This window comes from Mobula hypostoma, chromosome 24, assembly GCF_963921235.1.
Source record: "Mobula hypostoma chromosome 24, sMobHyp1.1, whole genome shotgun sequence".
Classification (NCBI taxonomy): domain Eukaryota; kingdom Metazoa; phylum Chordata; class Chondrichthyes; order Myliobatiformes; family Myliobatidae; genus Mobula; species Mobula hypostoma.
Window position 1 is genome coordinate 46,967,664 of NC_086120.1, and position 19,931 is coordinate 46,987,594.

The window sequence follows — 19,931 nt, forward strand, 5'->3', positions numbered from 1 at the left end:
TTTCATGATTACATACTAAATGTTACAAAATGTCTTGCAGATGCACCCAAACTGTTCACAAATTTAAAATGTATCTGAGCTTGCAGACAGGTCAAGTGCAGACTTAACATGTTAATCAAGAGGGCAGTGAACTTTTAATAATATGATTCATGATGTGTGAAACTGGGATTTTTTTGTTTGCTAAAGATGTGCAAGTAAGTAAGTGGCAATTTTACAGTGTTTCAAATGTTTTACTTTCTAAGTTTTAAGTGCTTTTATCAAACTGCAGCCTTCAGAAACAATACGCAGTGGCCACTTTATTAGATACAGGTGTGGAACCTGGTGTCGCTTTCTGCTGCTCTAGCCTATCCACCTTAAGATTCGACATGTGCATTCAGAGATGCTCTTCTGCACACCACTGTTGTAACACATGGTTATTTGGGTTACTGTCGCCTTCCTGTTAGCTTGAACCAGTCTGGACATTCTCCTCTGACCTCTCTCATTAGCATGACAGTTTCGCCCACAGAACAGTCGCTCACTGGGTGTTTTTTTTTACCACACCATCATCTGTAAACTCTAGAGATTGTTGTGCATGAAAATACCAGGGGATCTGCAATTCTGGGATACTCAAACCATCCCATCTGACACCAACAATCATTCCACGATCAAAGTCACTTAGATCACATTTCTTCCCCGTTCTAATCTTTCGTCTGAACAACAATTGTCTGCATTATTAAGCAGGTATGCAGGTGTACCTAATAATGTGGCCACTGAATGTAAGTGTGAACATTAAATCTTCGTAATATTACTAAATTATTAGCAGTGTTATTCTTTGTTTCATGTATTTGAAAAGCATGTAGTTGCCTCAATGATCTTCGCTTTTTATTTTGTACTTGAGGGATGTCTTTATTATATTTTGGTCAGTAGTCAAGATGATGACGAGCAACTTCTCCCAGAGCAAAAAGCAGAAAGAGAGCGGGAGAGGAGAGTAGCTAATAATGCCCGTGAGCGCCTGCGTGTGCGTGACATCAATGAGGCCTTCAAGGAACTTGGACGCATGTGTCAACTCCACCTTAACAATGACAAGCCACAGACAAAACTACTTATTCTCCACCAGGCTGTGTCAGTCATTCTCAACTTGGAGCAACAAGTCAGAGGTCAGTTGGCCATAGTGATAACAACTGGCATGGGGGCTTTCTGTACTGTCGAAATACAGCATGCCTATAGGCTTGTCCTCCCTATGCACCATTAAAACGCCGCTCCCTGTTTCTTAAAACTTGCACTTCAGAATCAGAATCAGGGTTAAATCCTGGCATATGTTGTGAAATTTGTTGTTTTGTGGCAGCAGTACACTGCAATATGTAATAAAGAAAACCATAACTTAAAATAAAGAATATATAGATAGAGATAAAGATGGATAGGTATAGATATAGATAGGTGTGTGTGTGTGTGAGATGTGTGTATATATAAAGAAAAAAATAGTGAAGTTGTGTACATAGGTCCATTCAGAAATCAGATGGTGAAGGGGATGGAACGTTTGCAGGAACTTAAATACAAAATGTTCTGTTTCCTGTTGTGCTTTTCTTGATCACTTTCAAGGTGGTAATAACTTGGATTTCATCTTTTGTGTATAGTTAGCGAAGCGATGCACACAGGTATATCTGGTCCAAGAATATCATTGAGCATACTTTCTTCAGCAATACCCACAAAATGCTGGAGGAACTCAGCAGGTCAGGTAGCATCTGTGGAGGGTGATAAATAGTCAACGTTTCAGACTGACATCCTTCATCGGGACTGGATGGAAGGAAGGCAGAATAAGTAGGTGGGGTGAGGGCATAAAGGTACAAGCTGGCTGGTGAAAGGTGAAACCAGGTGAGCAGGAAGGTGGGTTGGTAGGGGAGAGAAGATGAAGTAATAGGTGGAAAAGGTAAAGGGCTGAAGAAGAAGAAATCTTAAGGAAAGAAGAGTTGGACCATCAGTGAGAGGGAAGAAGGGGGAGCAGAGGGAAGTATACTTTTGGCATACTTATTTACGGGTGGGGATGTGAAATTGGGTGACTAAGTTGATTGTTTATCTGTAGGTCAGGCATATTGAGCAATTTAGGTGTAAAGGTGATGCGTTTGGAAATTAGCTCAGCCAGGCCAGCAGTAAAACCACTCCATTTGGCCCCCACATCCTTGGAAAATAAAGGTAAAATTTTAAACCATTGTCCTGTTCCACAGGCCCCAATGTTATGATTTAATGTGTCTGCAGTAGAACATTAGTCCCATAAGGTGTCTTCTGCTCCAAGAAGGGACAGGCAGGTGTAGATGAAGAAAACAGCATTAGGTAATGAGGACAACATTGTCTCCTCTCACACTGCCTAAACTCGTGCCCGGGTGTGGGCTGTACATTGTTAACATTTGTCAGAAGATTATAACTTGTGAACAAACAGTATTCCAGTTTTCTTCCACAAATCCATCTCTTTTCAAAATGTGACTGCAGTTACCTTCTAAACTCGTACATTTATGCTTCAAGTTTAATTGTTATTCAACCATATGTGAATACAGCCAAATGAAACAGCAAAGTGCAAAACACAGTACCAGCAATCATACATGGTACAAGGCACATATACAGTACTGTGCAAAAATCTTAGGCACATATATATATATAGCTACAGTGTCTAAGACTTTTACAACAGTACCTAATATTATGTCTTTCCAATTACTAAGTAACAATTAATACTACTGAGCTAATACAAAACTAAGTACTCTTACTTCTGTTTCCCAACCACCTTCCTATTTTAACCTATATACCTATGTGCAAAAGTCTTAGGCACCCTAGCTATATATATGTACCTAAGACTTGCACAGTATATTGTAAGATAGCAGTAAACATACAGTAACACCAAAAATAATTATATAGCTCAAGTTCCTGGAGTGCCGTGTCCTGTAGATTGATGGTGATGGGATGTTGTTGGCAAGCGCAACTCCACAGCAATCCGAATATCACAAACTAATTTTAAGGAGATGAAAATGGTGGTTACTCCCAGTGCTAAACATGTTCCATCTTTCAAAACCCCGTAACTGTCGAGTAATGCAAGGAAAGAAATGACTGATGGCCAATTTATTCATTTTACTGGGTTGCGTTCTGCTTCACTCTTTAAAGGTTCCCCATAGGTTAGCCTGTTGTCCTTGGTCCTCCTCAACATCCTTGCTTCGTTATTGTGTGTTTCTGTCATGCCTCCTTAGATGTGTCCTGGATTTTTCTCTCATTCATCCATGTTGCTTATCCCTCCTCTGTGCATGGAAATCTTGGCACGCCTCACGCAGTTTAACAGTTCCTTTGCGATTCATTGTATTTGGGACGATTCACATCCGGCCAGCTTGTGCTGTCAGTCATAATCTCCATAACAAATGTGTTCTTCTCTCCTATTAATTCACACAAAATGCTGGAGGAACTCTGCAGGTCAGGCAGATAGATGCATAGACCATAGATGCTGCCTGACCTGCAGAGTTTTCCAGCATTTTGTGTGTGTGTATGTGTGTTTCTCTGGATTTCCGGCATCTGCAGAATCTCTTGTGTTTAAGATTTGCCACTCTTCTGTTCCATGGTTATACACTGGCTGTATTCTGACCTCGTACTTGGTGCTTGGCAGTGTTCAAGGCTGGAAATTGATACGAAGCTATTGAATAATTCAATCTGACGAGTCTGGCAACTCTTTAATATTATTGTTCCAAGTTCTGATTTACTTGGCTCTCCAAAATATCGATTCCAACAGCTGACAAATTAAATGGAGCTTTGGCTTCAACAGACCCTGCATAAACCTACAAAAAAGTAAATTTCAAGCTACCCTGAACATTAAAGGTGAGAGAGAATTCCTAGTTGGCCTCACTTTGCGCACTATGGCATTTAGATAGCCCACACAAAAATAATTACTTCTGTGTGTCAGCGGGGTGATTACAGGTAACCAATGAGGCTAAGGTGAAAAAGAAAATGTGAGCACAGACAAACTGAGAAGTAGTGAAGCTTCAGAAACAAATAAACTTAATTGGCTACCTTTCCCCTATAAATGCTGATGCAGACTTCAAGGAAAATTCTTGTTCATTTTATAAATTTAGGTTATGGTATTCTAAGATTTTGAGGCTTTGAGACATACCAGGTTCCTTTGGGCTGATTTTTAACAACTAAAAACCCATTTGGAAAAGCCATAAGTTCAAAGTAAATTTATTCTCTAAAGACATATATGTCACCGTGTACAGCCCTGAGATTCATTTTCTTTCAGGCATCCACAGTAAATACAAAGGAACACAGTAGAATCAATGAAAAACTGCACTCCAGACAAACAACCAATGTACAAAAGGCAACAAACTCTGCCAATACGAGAAGGAAGAAACAAAATAATAATAATAAGTAAGCAATAAATATTGATAACATGAAATGGAGAGACCTTGAAAGTGAATCTAAAGGTTGTTCAAACAGTTCAGAAATGAGACGAGTGAACTTATCCCCTCTGGTTCAAGAGCCTGATGGTGAAGGGTAATAACTGGTGATGTGGGCCCTGAGGCTCCTGTACCTCCTCTGATGGCAGCAGTGGGGAAAAAAAAGAGCATGGCTTTGATGGTGGGGGTCCTTGATGACAACCAAAAAAAATCCAAATCTGAATGTTGGGCACATCAAGATTTGCGGATAATTATCTGTGTTGTTAGTGGCACCATGGTAGCACATTGTTAGCACGACGCTAATACAGCTCAGGGCATCAGAATTCAGACTTCAATTCCAGTGCCATCTCTGAGGAGTTTGTACGTTCTCTTCATGAGCACATGGGTTTCCTTAGGTGGTCTGGTTTCCAGCCACAGTCCAAAGACGTACCGGTAAGTAAGTTAATTGGTCATTTTAAATTGTCCTGTGATTAGGCCAGGGTTAAATAGGTGAGTTGCTGGGCGGCGCAGCTTATTGGGCCAGAAAGGCCTGCTCTGTGCTGTATCTGTAAATAAAAATATAAAATAAACTAAATCGTGTATTTGACCCACAACTTTGATGTGAACAGCCAAGAAAGATGAAGGGAAATATCCCAAGCTTTGACTGCATAGCCTACAACCATCACATGTAGAAATGTCAAGCCATGCCCTACTGGACATTTTGTTTGAATCCAATTTAGCCTGGTGAAATATTAAAACTACATTTCCTATGACATAATATCGCACTGATGAAAATTATTTTTTTCTCTCGCCAAGAATTTAAGTCAAACTCGCAATATTTGAAAACATAATTCACATTTTAGGGTTCGATAAATTGTGGATAGATTAGAATAATGTCAGGGTATTTTTCCTTTAAATCAGGGGTTCCCAACCTTTTTTTATGCCATGGAGCCTTACCATTAATTGAGGTGTCCATGGACCCCAGGTTGGGAACAGTTGCTTTAAAGAAAATTTAAAATTAATACATGCTTAGCATTTTGTTTAAAAAGAAGTCTCGATTTACAAATCTTGCATTCGGGGTTGATTTGTGATAGGGCAGAACTATCCCTGAAACTATTTTGAAATTTATCCTATACAGCTTTTTACAATTGCTAACGCCACACAGTTACATGTGTGCAACCTGAGTACATAATGCCAACTCCTTTATCAGGGTAATGGAATGGAATGGAATCTCCTGTGCCTATCTCTTTTAGCAGTTTGCTCTGGATGTGAAGCTCTTACAAGCCAGTACGTCTTTTTTTTGTGTGGCTTTCTTTGTTTTATTTATCTATCACATGTTTGTGGTAGTCTGGCTCACTCAACCGAGGTTAACAAATTTGAAAATGCAAACTGATATCTTAAAGCAAATTTTGTGCCTGATATTTTAATTTTTTAGCTTTGTGAAGGTACACTATATATTTAGTTTTGATAGAATCTTTATGCACTGCCAAAGGAAAATGGCTTTTTTTTTTGAAGTTGCCACCTCTAACTAACTCCTATTGGCACTGTGAACCCTGCAGTACTGACGAAGGCTTTACAGGCGAAGAAAAAGAGCTGAAGGACCGGGAAAGGCGGATGGCAAATAATGTCAGGGAGCGAATTCGCATCAGAAACCTTAATGAGGCTTTCAAAGAGTTGGGCCGCATGTGTCAGATGCATTTAAAAACTGATAAAGCTCAAACCAAACTCATCATCCTGCAGCAGGCCGTCCAAGTTATTCTCAGCCTTGAACAACAAGTACGAGGTAGTGTACAGTAACTAACATTGTACTGAGGGCAACCCGCTGGGTTAAACCACTTTTCTCATCTCCACATTTGGAACAAGGAAACCAGGCAGCCTAAAATTTGAAAGTAAATTGGTGATTTAACAGATTTCAAATTCATGTTTATCATCATCTGACTGTACATGTATACAACCAAACAAAACAATGTTTCTCTGGACCACGGTGAACCCACAAAACATAGATTACGCACAGCACATAAAGCAAAATGTTACCATAAATAGGTTAATAAAATATAATTCAAAATACATGTTGTAAACCGTACAGTAAACAGCTCACTGTCCTAATAACAAGACCTCAGTGGTGGCAGGGTATTCATTAGTCTCACAGTCTGAGGGAAGAAGCTGTTACCCAGTCTGGCAGTCCTTAGTCATAAGGTTCTTGTACCTCCTTCCTGATAGTAGTGGGTCAAAGAGATTGTGGGATGAGTGATGGGGATCTTCAACAATGCTTCGGGTCCCTCACCTACAACGCTCCAAGTAAATGTCACAAATAGGGGTGAGGAAGACCCTGGTGATCCTCTCGGTTTTGAGAATTTAAGCTTTGTTTGGATTTTATTAAGAAGATTACAGGTTTATTTTTAATTTCATCAATGCTGGTAAGTTGGGATATGAAGAAATTTGTGAAAGTGCATTTGCATGGTACATTACTGAGGCTTTATAAGACACTGGTCAGACTGCACTTGAAGTATTGTAAGCAGTTTTGCACCCTTTATCTTAAAAAAAGATGTGCTAGCATTTCAGAGGGTCCAGAGGAGGCTCACAAGAATGATTCTGGGAATTAAAAGGTTAACATATGAGGAACATTGATGGCTCTAGGCTTGTACTCACTAGAGTTTGGAAGAATGAAGGGGTTCTCATTAAAACCTATGATATATTGAAAGGCCCAGATAGAATGGGCATGGAGAGTATGTTTCCGATAGTGGGGGAGTTTAGGACCAAAGGGCACATCCTCAGTCCATGTAGAACAGAGATAAGGAACTATCTGTAAGGAGTTGGTATGTTCTCCCCGTGACCATGTGGTTGGTGCTCCAGTTTCCTCCCACAGTCCAAAGACATACTGGTTGGTAGGTTAATTGGTTAATGTAAATTGTCCCATGATTAGGCTCGAGTGAAGTCAGGGCTTGTTCGGTGGCATGGCTTGGAGAGCTGGAAGGGCTAATCCGCATTGCATCTCAATAAATAAATAACATTTCTTTGACCAGAAGGTGATAAATCTGTGGAAATCTTTCACTTAAAGGTGAAGATCCTTCCTCTCCCAGGGTGATGTCTTTGGAGCAACTGTTGGTGTTTCTGTAGCTCTGGGTTTTTTGCTGGATGGGGTTGCTAGCCTGATACCCAACCGCCCTCCTTTCTCAGTTCAGCTTGGGACTGTCCATGACAGTTATTGAAAGTATTTTAGGGTTTAAAAAATAACACAGCAGGTGCTGAAAATCTGAAATAAGGTCAAGCCACATCTATTGGGGGGTGGGGGGGGACTGCTAATGTTACAGTTCAAAGTTGCAACCTGACCTGAGTATTTCCAGCATTTTCTGTGTTTATACCACATTGATGATGAGTTTCAGTTGATCAGATTCATTTATTTATCACATGTACATCATAACATATATAGTAAAATTACATTGTTTAAGTTAACAATCAACAATGTGCTCGGGCCAGCCCGCAAGTTTCACCACACATTCCAGCACCGGCATATCCTACCCACTATGCTTAACAGAACAACACAGAACACAACAAGCAACAAAATAACAACAGCAAAGCAAGCCCCTTTCTCATGACACTGAAGGAGTAGGGCATGGTGGGAAGTATTTCTTGGCCAGAGAAAGGACAAGCTAGCCACTAATATAAAAGAAGATAAAAAAAGTTTTTTTTCAGATGTATAAAGAGTAAAAGAGAGATGAGAGTGGATATCAGACTGCTGGGAAATTATGCTGGAGCAGTAGTAATGGAGGACAAACTGAATAAATATTTTGCATCAGTCTTCACTCTGGAAGAAACTGGCAAAAGACCAGAAATATGAGAATGTCAGGGGGCAGAAGTGAGTGGTGTTACTATTACTAAGGAGAAGATGCTTGAGAAGCTGAAAAACCTGATGGTAGATAAGTCACCCGGACCAGGTGGACTGCAAACCAGGATTCTGAAGAGATGGTGGAAGCATTAGTAATGATCTTTTTAAAATAACTAGATTCTGGAATGGTTCTGGAGGACTGGAAAATTAGAAATGTCACCCAATTTTTAAGAAGGGAGTGGGGTAGAAGAAAGGAAATTATAGGCCAGTTAACTTCAATGGTTGGAAAGATGTTGGAGCCTATTATTAAGGACGAGGTTTTGAGATACTTTGAGGCATGAGGCACATGATAAAATAGGCTGAACTCAGCATGGTTTTTTAAAGGGGAAATCTTGCCTGATAAATCTTTTGGAATTCTTTGAAGAAGTAGCAGCCAGGATAGACAAAGGAGAGTCAGTGGATGTGTTTACTTGGATTTTCAGAAGACTTTAGACAATGTGCCACACATGAGGCTTCTTAACAAAGTAACAGCCCATGGTATTGCAGGAAAGGTATTAACATGGATAGAAGTTTGGCTGACTGGCAGGAGGCGAAGTGGCAATAAAGAAGGCCTTTTCTGATTGGCTACTAATGACTAATGGCGTTCCACAGGGGTTGCTGTTGGGACCGCTTCTTTGCACAGTGTATATCAATGATATGGATGAAGAAATTGATGAGCAAGTTGCGGACAATACAGAGATAAGGGGAGGGGCTGGTACTGGTAAGGAAGCAGGGTGCTTGCAGAGGGACTCATTAAGGGAATGGGCAAAGAAGTAGCAGGCGGAATATAATGTAGTGAAGTGCATGGTCAAGGAATATAGGCATGGACTGTTTTGTAAATGGGAAGAAAATTCAAAAATCAGACTTGCATAGGGATTTGGGGGTCCTTGTGCAGGATCCCCTAAAGGTTAACTTGATTGAGTCAGCAGTATGGAAGGCATATGCAATGTTAGCATTCATTTTGAGAGGACTAGAATACAAAAACAAGGATGTAATGCTGAAGCTTTATAAGGCTTTGGTCAGACTGCACTTGGAATATTGTGAGCAGGTTTGGTTACCTTATTTAAAAAAGGATGTGCTGACGTTGGAGAGGGTTCAGAAGAGGTTCACGAGAATGGTCCTGGGAATGAAAGAGTTAACAAATGAACGTATGTTGGCTCTGGGTCTGTTTTCAGTTTAGAAAAATGAGGGAGGATCTCATCGAAACTTGTTAAATGCTGAAAACTCTGAATAGAGTGGATGTTTTCTGTATAGGGGAGTCTAGAACCAGAGGTCACAACCTTAGAATTGAGAGACGTCCATATATAGCAGAGATAAGGAAAGATATCTTTAGCCAGAGGGTGGTGAATCTGTGGAATTCATTGCCACATAAGCCTGTGGAGGCTAGGATAGGATAGGCTAGGATATTTAAGGTGGAGGTTGATAGGTTCTTGATTAATCAGGGTGTCAAAGGTTCCAGGGAGAAGGCAGGAGAATGGTGTTGAGAGGGATAATAAATCAGCCATGATGGAATGGCAGAGCAGAAGCGATGGGCCAAATGGCCTAATTCTTCCTATGTCTTATGGTCTTTTCTTCCTCGCACACACTCATACACGGACATTCCTCCAATGCTGAACAGGTCTCCAGTCTGTATCTTCCAATCTTCAGGCTTCTGCCATTGGGCTCAGACAATGAAGCTTCCGATTGACCTTTGGGCTTTGATTTTCTGTGTTAAACCCTGGACTAGCCGGTGATGGGACCTCATACTCCCAGCCCTTGTCCATCCTTTTCGCACAGAAATCTGTCCCGGAACCCATCAAACTAGGACAGCGCAACATCAATGGATGTCTTTTGTCACTTGCCCATATCACTGGCCTTCAAGCAGAGAAAGGAAGCCCAGACCCCTAACTCTACTCTGTCCCTAAAACCATCCCTATGAACTTAAAACAAAAGCAATTAAGTCTATGTCAGTAAACTAAGCTATATTCTTTGTTGTTCAGCCTTTTTTTCCTGAAAATTATGAGTGTGTGGAATCTAATCCCCTTGGATTAATAATTCTACATTCCTAGTTTTGTCCTAATTGTTCAAGTTTGTTACTCCTGGCCTGTACTGTCAGCCATTTCCAATCTTCATTTTAGTGTCTGGAAAACCCTTAAATTGAGGCCCTTTTCTCAGTTTCATGCTCATTCTAGCTTCCTGGACTCAGTCTAATCAGCTGCTTAGGAAAGTTTTTTTAATTAGCTAAAGTTTAGCTTTATTGTCGTGTACATCAAAACATACAGTGAAATACATTGCCTGTATCAAATCAAATCAGCGAGGAGTGCGCTAGGCAGCCCACAAGTGTCGCAATACTTCAGACGCCACCACAGCCTGCCTTAATAACCCTAACCTGTACATCTTTGGAATATAGGAGGAATCTGGAACATCCGGAGGAAACCCGTGTGGTCACGGGAAAAACATAGAAGCTCCTTACAGAGGGTAGCAGGAATTGAACCGGATCGGTGATCACTGGTGCTGTAACAGTGTTATGCTAACTGCTACACTACAGTGTTGGTTAGTGATGTTACTGATGCTTGGTACCACATAGACGCAACAGATCGGAGGCAGTAACTTCAGTCAGAATAGGAGAAATTGGTGCCTAGAACTTGCTGATAATCTTTAAGCACTCCTCCTTGAAGGCCAAGACAAGTGTCAACTGCTGACTAGAAAATCCAGCTCCTGAATACTTGGTTCATTATTGTCACACATACCAAGTTCCCAAGTTTGACTTTATTGTCATTCAGCCATGTGCATCTTAGCCGTCTACATAATATGCTAGCCAGGGCCATATGATACAGAGAGCAAACTGCTGCCCGTGCAGCAGGCTCCCCCCACCACCCAAACAGCTGATCATTCCAAAGACTGATGCAGTTTGGCACCGGTGGTATTGAAAGAATTGCCGGTCAGTGTTGAACTCTGCATAGTACTGCCTTAGGGACTCCAGCTCCAGATTTTTCCTTTGGGTAGGCTTTCCTTGTGGGTGGGTATAGATGCAAGGCAGTGGTGGTTTGAGGTCAAAATTTTCCTTCTCCTAGCTGAGCTGCCAATCATGGCTGACAAGCCCCATCTGCCTGGAATACATGTATAGCACTAAACGAAACAGTGTTCCTCCAGACCAAAATGCACAGCACAGTACATATAACTCATAAAGTAATATTACCATAAATAAATTAACAAATAAAATATATTACAGAAGGTTGGCATTTAGCATGAGGTGCATTTACGACACAAGTTAAAATGTAAATAGTATAACACTACTGCTGCTTCAAACGTGATGTGGCCTGAGTGGTGGCAGGGAGTTCAGTAGTCTCATGGGCTGGGGGAAGAAGCTGCTTCCCATCTTGACAGTCCTAGTCCTCATGCTATGGCACCTCCTGCCAGATGGTATCTTTTTTTCCACGATACAGTGCAGAACTTTTTTGCATGCTTCCAGATACATCATTCCAGCCATAAGTATATTGAGGTAGTACAAAGGGAAACACAAAAACGGAATGCAGAGTATACTTTACAGTGTCAGGGAAAATGCAGATAGACAAATAATTTACACGGGCCATCATGATGAGGTAAATTGGAAAATCAAGAGTCCATCTTTATTGCCCAAGAGTTCTGTTCAATAGTCTATACACAAGAGATTCTGCAGATACAGGAGATCCAGAGAATCACCATAAAATGCTGGAGGAAATTAACGTGTAAAGCTGCATCTATGGAAAGAAATAAATAGTCAACGTTTCAGGCTGAGACTCTTCATTGGGACTGTAGTCCTGGCAAAGAGTCTCTGCCTGAAATGTCAACTGTTATTCCTTCTCCATAGAGAAAGCCATTTAGCTTGATGAAGAGTCCGTACTAAATCTATACAGGAGGAGTTCAGCTTGATGTTTCAGGCTGTGACCCTTTATCAATTTTTTTTTTATCTTACTTTAATGAAGAACGAATCTGATAGGAGAGGAGGGTGGACCATGGGAGAAAGGAAAGGAGGTGATAGGCAGGTGAGGAGAAGAGGAAAGAGTGGGAACAGAAGAAGGGGGAGGGGGGAAATTCTGCCAGAAGTTGGAGAAATCGATGTTTATGCCATCAGGTTGGAGGCTACCTATACCTGTTCAGTAGTCTTGTAACAGCAGGATAGAAGTTGCCTTATGCCTGATGTGTTCTTTCAGAGTCTTGTATCTTCCTTCTGACGGAAGGAGGGAAAAGAGACTTCCCAGCTTGGGTGGAGTCTTTGGTTATGTCAGATGTCGGATGCCTTCCCAAGGCAGCAAGAAGTGTAGGTAGAATTAATGGATATAACCTGATGTCCTGATGAAGGGTCTCGACCCAAAACATCGACTCCGTAGATGCTAATTGACCTACTGAGTTCCTCCAGTATTTTGTGTGTTTGTTACTCTGAATTTCCAGCATCTGCAGAGTCTCTTTGTTTTATGGAGGGGAGGCTGGTTCCGTGACTTCATGGAGCGGTTCTAGGTGTTGCTAAAACCCTTTGAAGTATTTTTTTTCCTGCAACAAATTTACCTGATAATTTGAACAAAGAAGGTGTAAAACTCCCTTTTTATTTAAACCAGGGGTTCCCAACCTGGCATTCACAGACCCCTTGCTTTATGGTAGGGATCCATGGCATAAAGAAAGTTGGGAACCCCTGGTTTAAAATAAACTTAATGAAATTTCAGGAAATGGCAATTAAAAGTATGGCAAGTTTGAGTTTATTAAAACAAGATTAAGGAATGTATGGCATTACTCAAGATTCAAATATGATTACTCAATAAGAGCCAATCGGTCTCAAAGTGAAAGCTGACGTTGATTGTCATACATTCAAGTACATGTACGTACAGATACAATGGAAAAACTTACTTGCAGCGGCATCCTATAAAAACATAAACTATACACAACTTTACAAAGAACTCAATTAGAACATTTTTTTAAATCTCCTGTCAGGACTTTCCACACACTCACCATTCTGTGTAAAACAAAATTACCTCTGACATACCCCCTGTACTTTCCTCCAATCACTTCAAAATTATGGCCCCTCATATTAGCTATTTCCACTCTGGGGGGAAAAAAGGTCTAAAAGTTTCTAGCTGTCCGTTGTATCTATGCCACTAATCATCTTATACACCTCTATCAAGTCACATCTCCTCCTCTGCAAGAGAAAAGCCCGAGCTCGCTCAACCTTTCTTTATAAGATGTGCTTTCTAATCCAGGCATCAACTGGTAAATCTCCTCTGCACCATCTCTAAAGCTTCCACGTCTTTCCTATAATCATTATTTGAAGCGAATCTGTAATTTTTTTTTATCTGAAGAAATTCTATACAATTCCAAATGTTTTATTCAAATATTTCTATCATTTTTAAATGGTTTGTATTTTAGTATTTTTTTCTATTACTTTGTCTATAGAGCGCAATTTGAATCCTAAAGCTGCCTGCCTTAAGCGAAGGGAGGAGGAGAAGGTATCGGCAGTGGTAGGGGAGCAGCCACTGCCTCTTTCAGCTACACATCCTGGTCTGGGAGATAATCACAATGCAGTCAGCCACATGTAGAAGGTAAGTCGGAAGTTCTGGGCCTCATATTGAAGAAAGGATGTGCTGGCACTGGAGAAGGTCCAGAGGAGGTTTATGAGAATATCCCAGGAATAAAAGGGTTAACGTGATGATCCTTTGATGACTCTGGGTCTCCACTCACTGGAGTTTAGAAGAATGAGGGGGATTTCATTGAAATCTATCGAATATTGAAAGGCCTAGATAGTGTGGATATTGAGAGGATGTTTCCTATAGTGGGGGGGTCTAGGACCAGATGGTTAACATATGAAGAGTGTTTGATGACTCGCTGGAGTTTAGAGTCATAGAACAGCACAGAAACAGGCTCTTCAGCACCAAACCATTTAATCTGCCTATTCCCATCAACCTGCATCAGGACCATAGCCCCGCATATCTTTACTGTGCATGTATTTGTCCATACTTCTCTTAAATGTTGAAATTGAGCTTGCATATGCCATTTACGCTGCCAACTCGCTCCATACACTCGCTCTCGTGTTCCCCTTAAACTTTTCACCTTTCACCCTTAACCCATGACCTCCACCCAAACCCAGTGGAAAAGGCCTGCTTGCATTTACCATATCTATATCCCTCATAATTGTGTATATCTCTATCAAATCTCCCCTCAATCTTCTATGTTCCAAGGAATACGTTCCAATTCAATCTTTCCTTATAACTCAGGAATCCAGTCTTGACAACATCCTTGTAGAAGAATGAGTGGAGGGATCTCATTGAAACCTACCAAATCTTGAATCTCTAATCTCTACACTCTCTCTCTAAAGCTTCCACATCTTCCGTATAATGAGTCAACCATATTGAATACAAATATGGTGCCAAAACACTTTCATTTTATCTACTTGAGATGACATAAACCCTAAAGTTTTGAAGGGCTGAATCAGTAACACATATCACCAGTGTGGAAAAGACAGCATGATTTGAGTAACTGATAAACAGAAACATTAATTTGTGAAGACATTTTGAGTGGGGAAAACTCAGTGCCGCCATCAGGCCTCTATCTCTTCCATAGAACCATAAGACATATGAGCAGAATTAGGCCATTCAGCCCATTGAGTCTGCTCCACCATTCTATCATGGTTGATTTATTAATAATCTCAAACTCATTCTTCTGTCTTCTCCCTGTAATCTTTGACACCCTGACTTCTCAAAAATCTATCAACCTCCAATGATGAAGTTCGAGTATAATTGTCATTCAACTATTCATGAAATACAGCCAAACAATACAGTATTACTCTGGGGCCAAGGTGCAAAATATAGTACCAACAGTCACACATAGCACATATATAAGAAAGCAGTAAAATACCGTCACTCAAAAAAATATAATCCAGGACCCTGAGTCCACGAATATTGCAGAAACCTGCAGTTGAACACAATATGTCTTGTCTTCTGCCAGGCCAACACTAGGGGGCAGCACTGACTCCAATAGTCTGTATCTTCCTCTCCCTGTCCAGTTACTGTGAATCTCTTTCTCTTTTCCCAGTGAGTCATTCTACAATTTCATCAAGTTAGTTAATGTACCACTTTTCACCATAGTGTTTGAATATTAAACCACATTGGTCATTTTAATTTTAAATGTTGAAAATTTTGTTATCTGCACTCTAAATAATCCAGACTAATCCTTTTCAGATTTATTTATCACATGTACATCGAAACATACAGTGAAATGTGTCATTTGCGTTAACAACCAGCACAACCTAAGGATGTGCTGGGGGCAGACTGCAAGTGTCGCTACACATCCATTTCTTCTGTGCTTGCTAACCTACTTTTAATGTGTACATAAGCAATTCCACTATATCTGTATACAGTTCTTTAATTCCACAGCTCTGAAATTCCCTAAAACTTATTTTCCTAATTTTGATTAATTCTTTTTGTGGTTTGATAGTCACTGCTACATTTAAATAGAAATTGTCACCACTTAGTTGGGTCTGAAAGCAATTTAGAAAGCACAGGATACATACATCCCAAAGAAGGAGCTGTTTTCTAAAGGAAAGGTGACACAACTGTGACTAACAAGAGAAGTCTAAGCCAACATAAAAGCCAAAGAGGGGGCATATCACGGAGCAAAAATGAGTGGGAAGTTAGAGGATTGGGAAGCTATTAAAAACCAACAGATGGAATACGAAAGTCAGCCAGCCAATAACATTAAAAAAAAAACAAAACTTTCATTAGATACATTAAGTGTAAAAGAGAGGCGAAAATGGTTAGCAGACCGCTTTAAGACAATGCTGGAGAGGTAGTAATGGAGGGCAAGGAAATGGTGGACAAACTGAGTAAGTATTTTGATTCCCTCTTCACTGTGGAAGATACTAGCAGTACGGTGGAAGTTCCAGGTGTCATGAAGTGTGTGAAGTTACCATAACTAGAGAGAAGATTCTTGGGAAACTGAAAGGTCTGAAGGTAGTTAAGTCACCTGGACCAGATGGTGTACACCCCAGGATTCTGAAAGAGGTGGCTGAAGAGATCACGGAAGCATTAGTAATGATCTTTCAAGAATCACTAGATTTCGCTGTGGTTCAGAAAGACTGGAAAATTGCAAATGTCACTCCACTCTTCAAGAAGGGGGAGAGGCAGAAGAAAGGAAACTATAGTCCAGTTAGTCTGACCTCAGTGGTGGGAAGATGTTGGAGTCTGTTTTTAAGGTTGAGGTCTCAGGGTACTTGGAGACATATGACAAAATAGGCCATAGTCAGCGTGGTTTCCTCAAGGGAAAGTCTTGCCTGGCAAATCTCTTGGATTTCTTTGAAGAAATAACAAGCAGGATAGACAAAGGAGAATTGGTTGATGTTGTGTACTTGGATTTTCAGAAGACCTTTGATAAGGTGCCATACATGAGGCTGCATAACAAGGTACAAGCCCATGTAATGACAAGAAAGATTCTAGCATGGATATGCAGTGGCTGATTGGCAGGAAGCAAAGATTGGGAATAAAGGAAGTCTTTTCTGGTTGGCTGCCAGTGACTAGTGGTGTTCCACAGTGGTCTGTGTTGGGACACATTCTTTTTACGTTATATATCAATGATTTGGATGATGGAATTGATGGCTTTGTGGCAAAGTTTGCAGACAATATGAAGATAGATAGAGGGGCAGGAAGTTTTAAGGAAGTAGAGAGGCTACAGAAGGACTTACACAGATTAGGAGAATGGGCAAAGAAATGAAAGGGTTGACTATTTTCTAAATGGAGAGAAAATACAAAAAAACTCAGGTGCAAAGGGACTTGGGAGTCCTTGTGCAGTATTCCCTGAGGGTTAATTTGCAGGGTGAGTCTGTGATGAGGAAGGATAATTAAGGGTTATGGGGAAAAGGTAGTTAGGTGGAGATGAGTCCATGGCCAGATCAGCCATGACCTTATTGAATAGCAGAGCAGGCTCGATTGGTCAGATGACCTACTCCTGCTCCTATTTCTTATGTTCTTTTGTTCAAATGCAATATTAGCATTCATTTCAAGAGAGCTAGAATATAAAAGCAAGGATGTAACAAGCAAGGACATTTCCTTATTCATTCTAGAACGAAGGAGATGTCCTCCTTTTTCAAAGAAAGGGGCTTCTCTTCCTCCACCATCAACACTGCCATCAACTGCATTTCTTCCATTTCAAGCACGTCTGCTCTTACCCTATCCTCCCACCACCCTACCAGGGATAGGGTTCCTCTTGTCCTCACCTACCGCCCCAACAGCCTCCACGTCCAGCACATAATTCCACAGAACTTCCACCATCTCCAACAGCATCCCACCACCAAGCACATCTTTCTCTCCCCCTCCACTTTCTGCTCTCTGCACGGATCGCTCTTTACGCAACTCCCTTGTCCATTCGTCCCTCCCCACTGACCTCCCTCCTGGCGCTTATCCTTGCAAGCGGATCAAGTTCTATACTTGCCCCTACGTCTCCTCTCTGACTGCCTTTCAGGGTCAAACAGTCCTTCCAGATGAGGCGACACTTCACCTGTGAGTCTGTCGGAGCCATTTACTGTGTTCGGTGCTCCAGTTGTGGCCTGAGACCCGGCATAGATTGGGAGATCGTTTCACCGAGCATTTACACTCCGTCAGCCAGAACAAGCGGGATCTCACGGTGGCCAGCTATTTTAATTCCACTTCCCATTCCCATTCTGATATGTTAATCCATAGCCTCCTCTACTGTCATGATGAGGCCATATTCAGGTTGGAAGAACAACACCTTCCATCTGGGTAGCCTCCAACCTGATGGCATGAACATTGATTTCTTGAACTTCTAGTAATGGCTCCTGCCCCTCCCCCTCCCTCTCTCACCTTATCGCCTCCCTCTGGTGCTCCTCATCCCTTTTCTTTCTTCCATGGCCTTCTGTCCTCTCCTATCAGACTCCCCCTTCTCCAGCCCTGTATCTCTTGCACCAACTTCCCAGCTCTTTCTTTCATCCCTCCCCCTCCCAGTTTCACCTATCACTATGTGTTTCTCTCTCCCCTCCCCCACCTTTTAAATCTAATCCTCATCTTTTCTTTCTGTCAGAGGCTGTCAGCCCAAAATGTCGACTGTATTTTTTTCTATAGATGCTGCCTGGCCTGCTGAGTTCCTCCAGCAATTTGTGTGTGTTGCAAGGATGTAATGTTGAAGCTTTATAAAGCACTGGTGAGGCCTCACTTGGAATATTGTGAGCAGTTTTGGGTCCATTATCTTAGAAAAGATGTGGTGAAACTGGAGAGGATTCAAAGGAGGTTCACGAAAATGATTGCAGGATTCAGTGGGTTGTCATATGAACAGCGTTTGGCTCTGGGCCTATATTCATTGGAATTCAAAAGAATGAGGGGTGACCTTATTGAAACCTATCAAATGGTGAAAGGCCTTGATAGAGTGGATGTGGAGAGGAGTTTCTTATGGTGGAAGAGTAAGACCAGAGGACACAACCTCAGAAAAGAGGGCTGTCCCTTTAAATCAGAGATGAGGAAGAATTACTTAAGCCAGAGAATGGTGAATCTGAAATTCTTTGCCACAGGTAGCTGTGGAGACCAAGTCTTTATGTATATTTAAGGTAGAGGTTGATAGATTCTTGATGGGTTAGGGCATGAAGGGATACAAGGAGAAGGCAGGAGATTGAGGCTGAGAGGAAAATTGGATCAGCCATGATGAAATGACAGCAGAGTTGATGGGCCAAATGGCCTAATTCTGCTCCTATATTTATGGTCAGCTAAGACTTAAAAGCAAAAATTACAATATATTCCTCAATATAGTTGCTTAGCAATGTAGTCCTAGAATACTACAGCACAGAAACAAGCCCTTCTGCCCACCTGGTCCATGCTGATCTATTATTCTGCTTAGTCCCATAGACCTGCACTTGCAGCATAACCCTCCATATCCCTCCCATTCATGTACCTTCCTTAATTTCTCTTAATTGTTTATATTGAACCCACATCCGTCACTTGTGCCGGCAGCTCATTCCACACACTCACCACCTTCTGAGTGAAAAAAGTTCCTTCTCATGTTCCCCTTAAGCATTTCACCTTTTACCTTTAACCCATGACTTCTAGTTCTAATCTCACCCAACCAAAGTGGAGAAAACCTACTTGCATTTACCCTATCTATACCCCTCATAATTTTGTTTACCTCTAGCAACGGTCCTCTCAATCTCTACATTCTAAAGAATACAGTCCTGATCTTTCCTTGTAACTCAGGTCCTCCAGACCCAGCAACATCCTTGTGAATTCTCTATGCGCTTTCAACCTTGTTTACAGTGGTGCTGTAAAGGTGATGAACCCTGTAGAATTTTTTCTACTTCTGCATAAATCTGTGATCAGATCTTCACATAAGTCCTAAAACTAGATAAAGAGAACCTAATTAAATAGCACAAAAATTATACTTGTTCATTTATTTATTGAGAAAAATGATCCAATGTTACACGTATTTGTTGGAAAAAGTATATGAATCTTTGCTTTCAGTAACCGGTGTGACCCCCTCGTACAGTAAGAACTTGAAACAAACATTTCTGGTACTGATCAGTCTTGCACATAACTTAGGTCATCCCTCCTTACAAAACTGCTTCAACTCTGGGGTGTTGGTGGGCTTCCTCGTATGAACTGCTGGCTTCAGGTCCTTCAACAACATTTCTATAGGATAAGATCAGGACTTTGACTTGGCCATTCTAAAACATGAATTTTCTTCTTTTA

The 19,931-nt window shown here is 41.2% G+C and overlaps 1 protein-coding gene across 12 annotated transcripts in view; it reads left to right on the forward strand.

Moving 5' to 3' along the window:
• The window catches only part of LOC134337446 (transcription factor 12-like), a 187,013-nt gene that overhangs the window by 161,355 nt on the left and 5,727 nt on the right, over positions 1 to 19,931 (forward strand). For 7 of the 12 annotated variants that reach the window (XM_063032460.1, XM_063032458.1, XM_063032462.1 and 4 more), the window contains 2 exons: positions 904 to 1,136; positions 13,648 to 13,793. In XM_063032460.1, coding sequence (XP_062888530.1) covers positions 904 to 1,136; positions 13,648 to 13,790 — 376 coding nt within the window. In that variant the 3' untranslated portion in view covers positions 13,791 to 13,793. Of the gene's footprint in view, positions 1 to 903; positions 1,137 to 5,938; positions 6,163 to 13,647; positions 13,794 to 19,931 lie in introns of all 12 variants that reach the window. The other 5 variants (XM_063032463.1, XM_063032454.1, XM_063032455.1 and 2 more) reach the window with 2 other exon arrangements.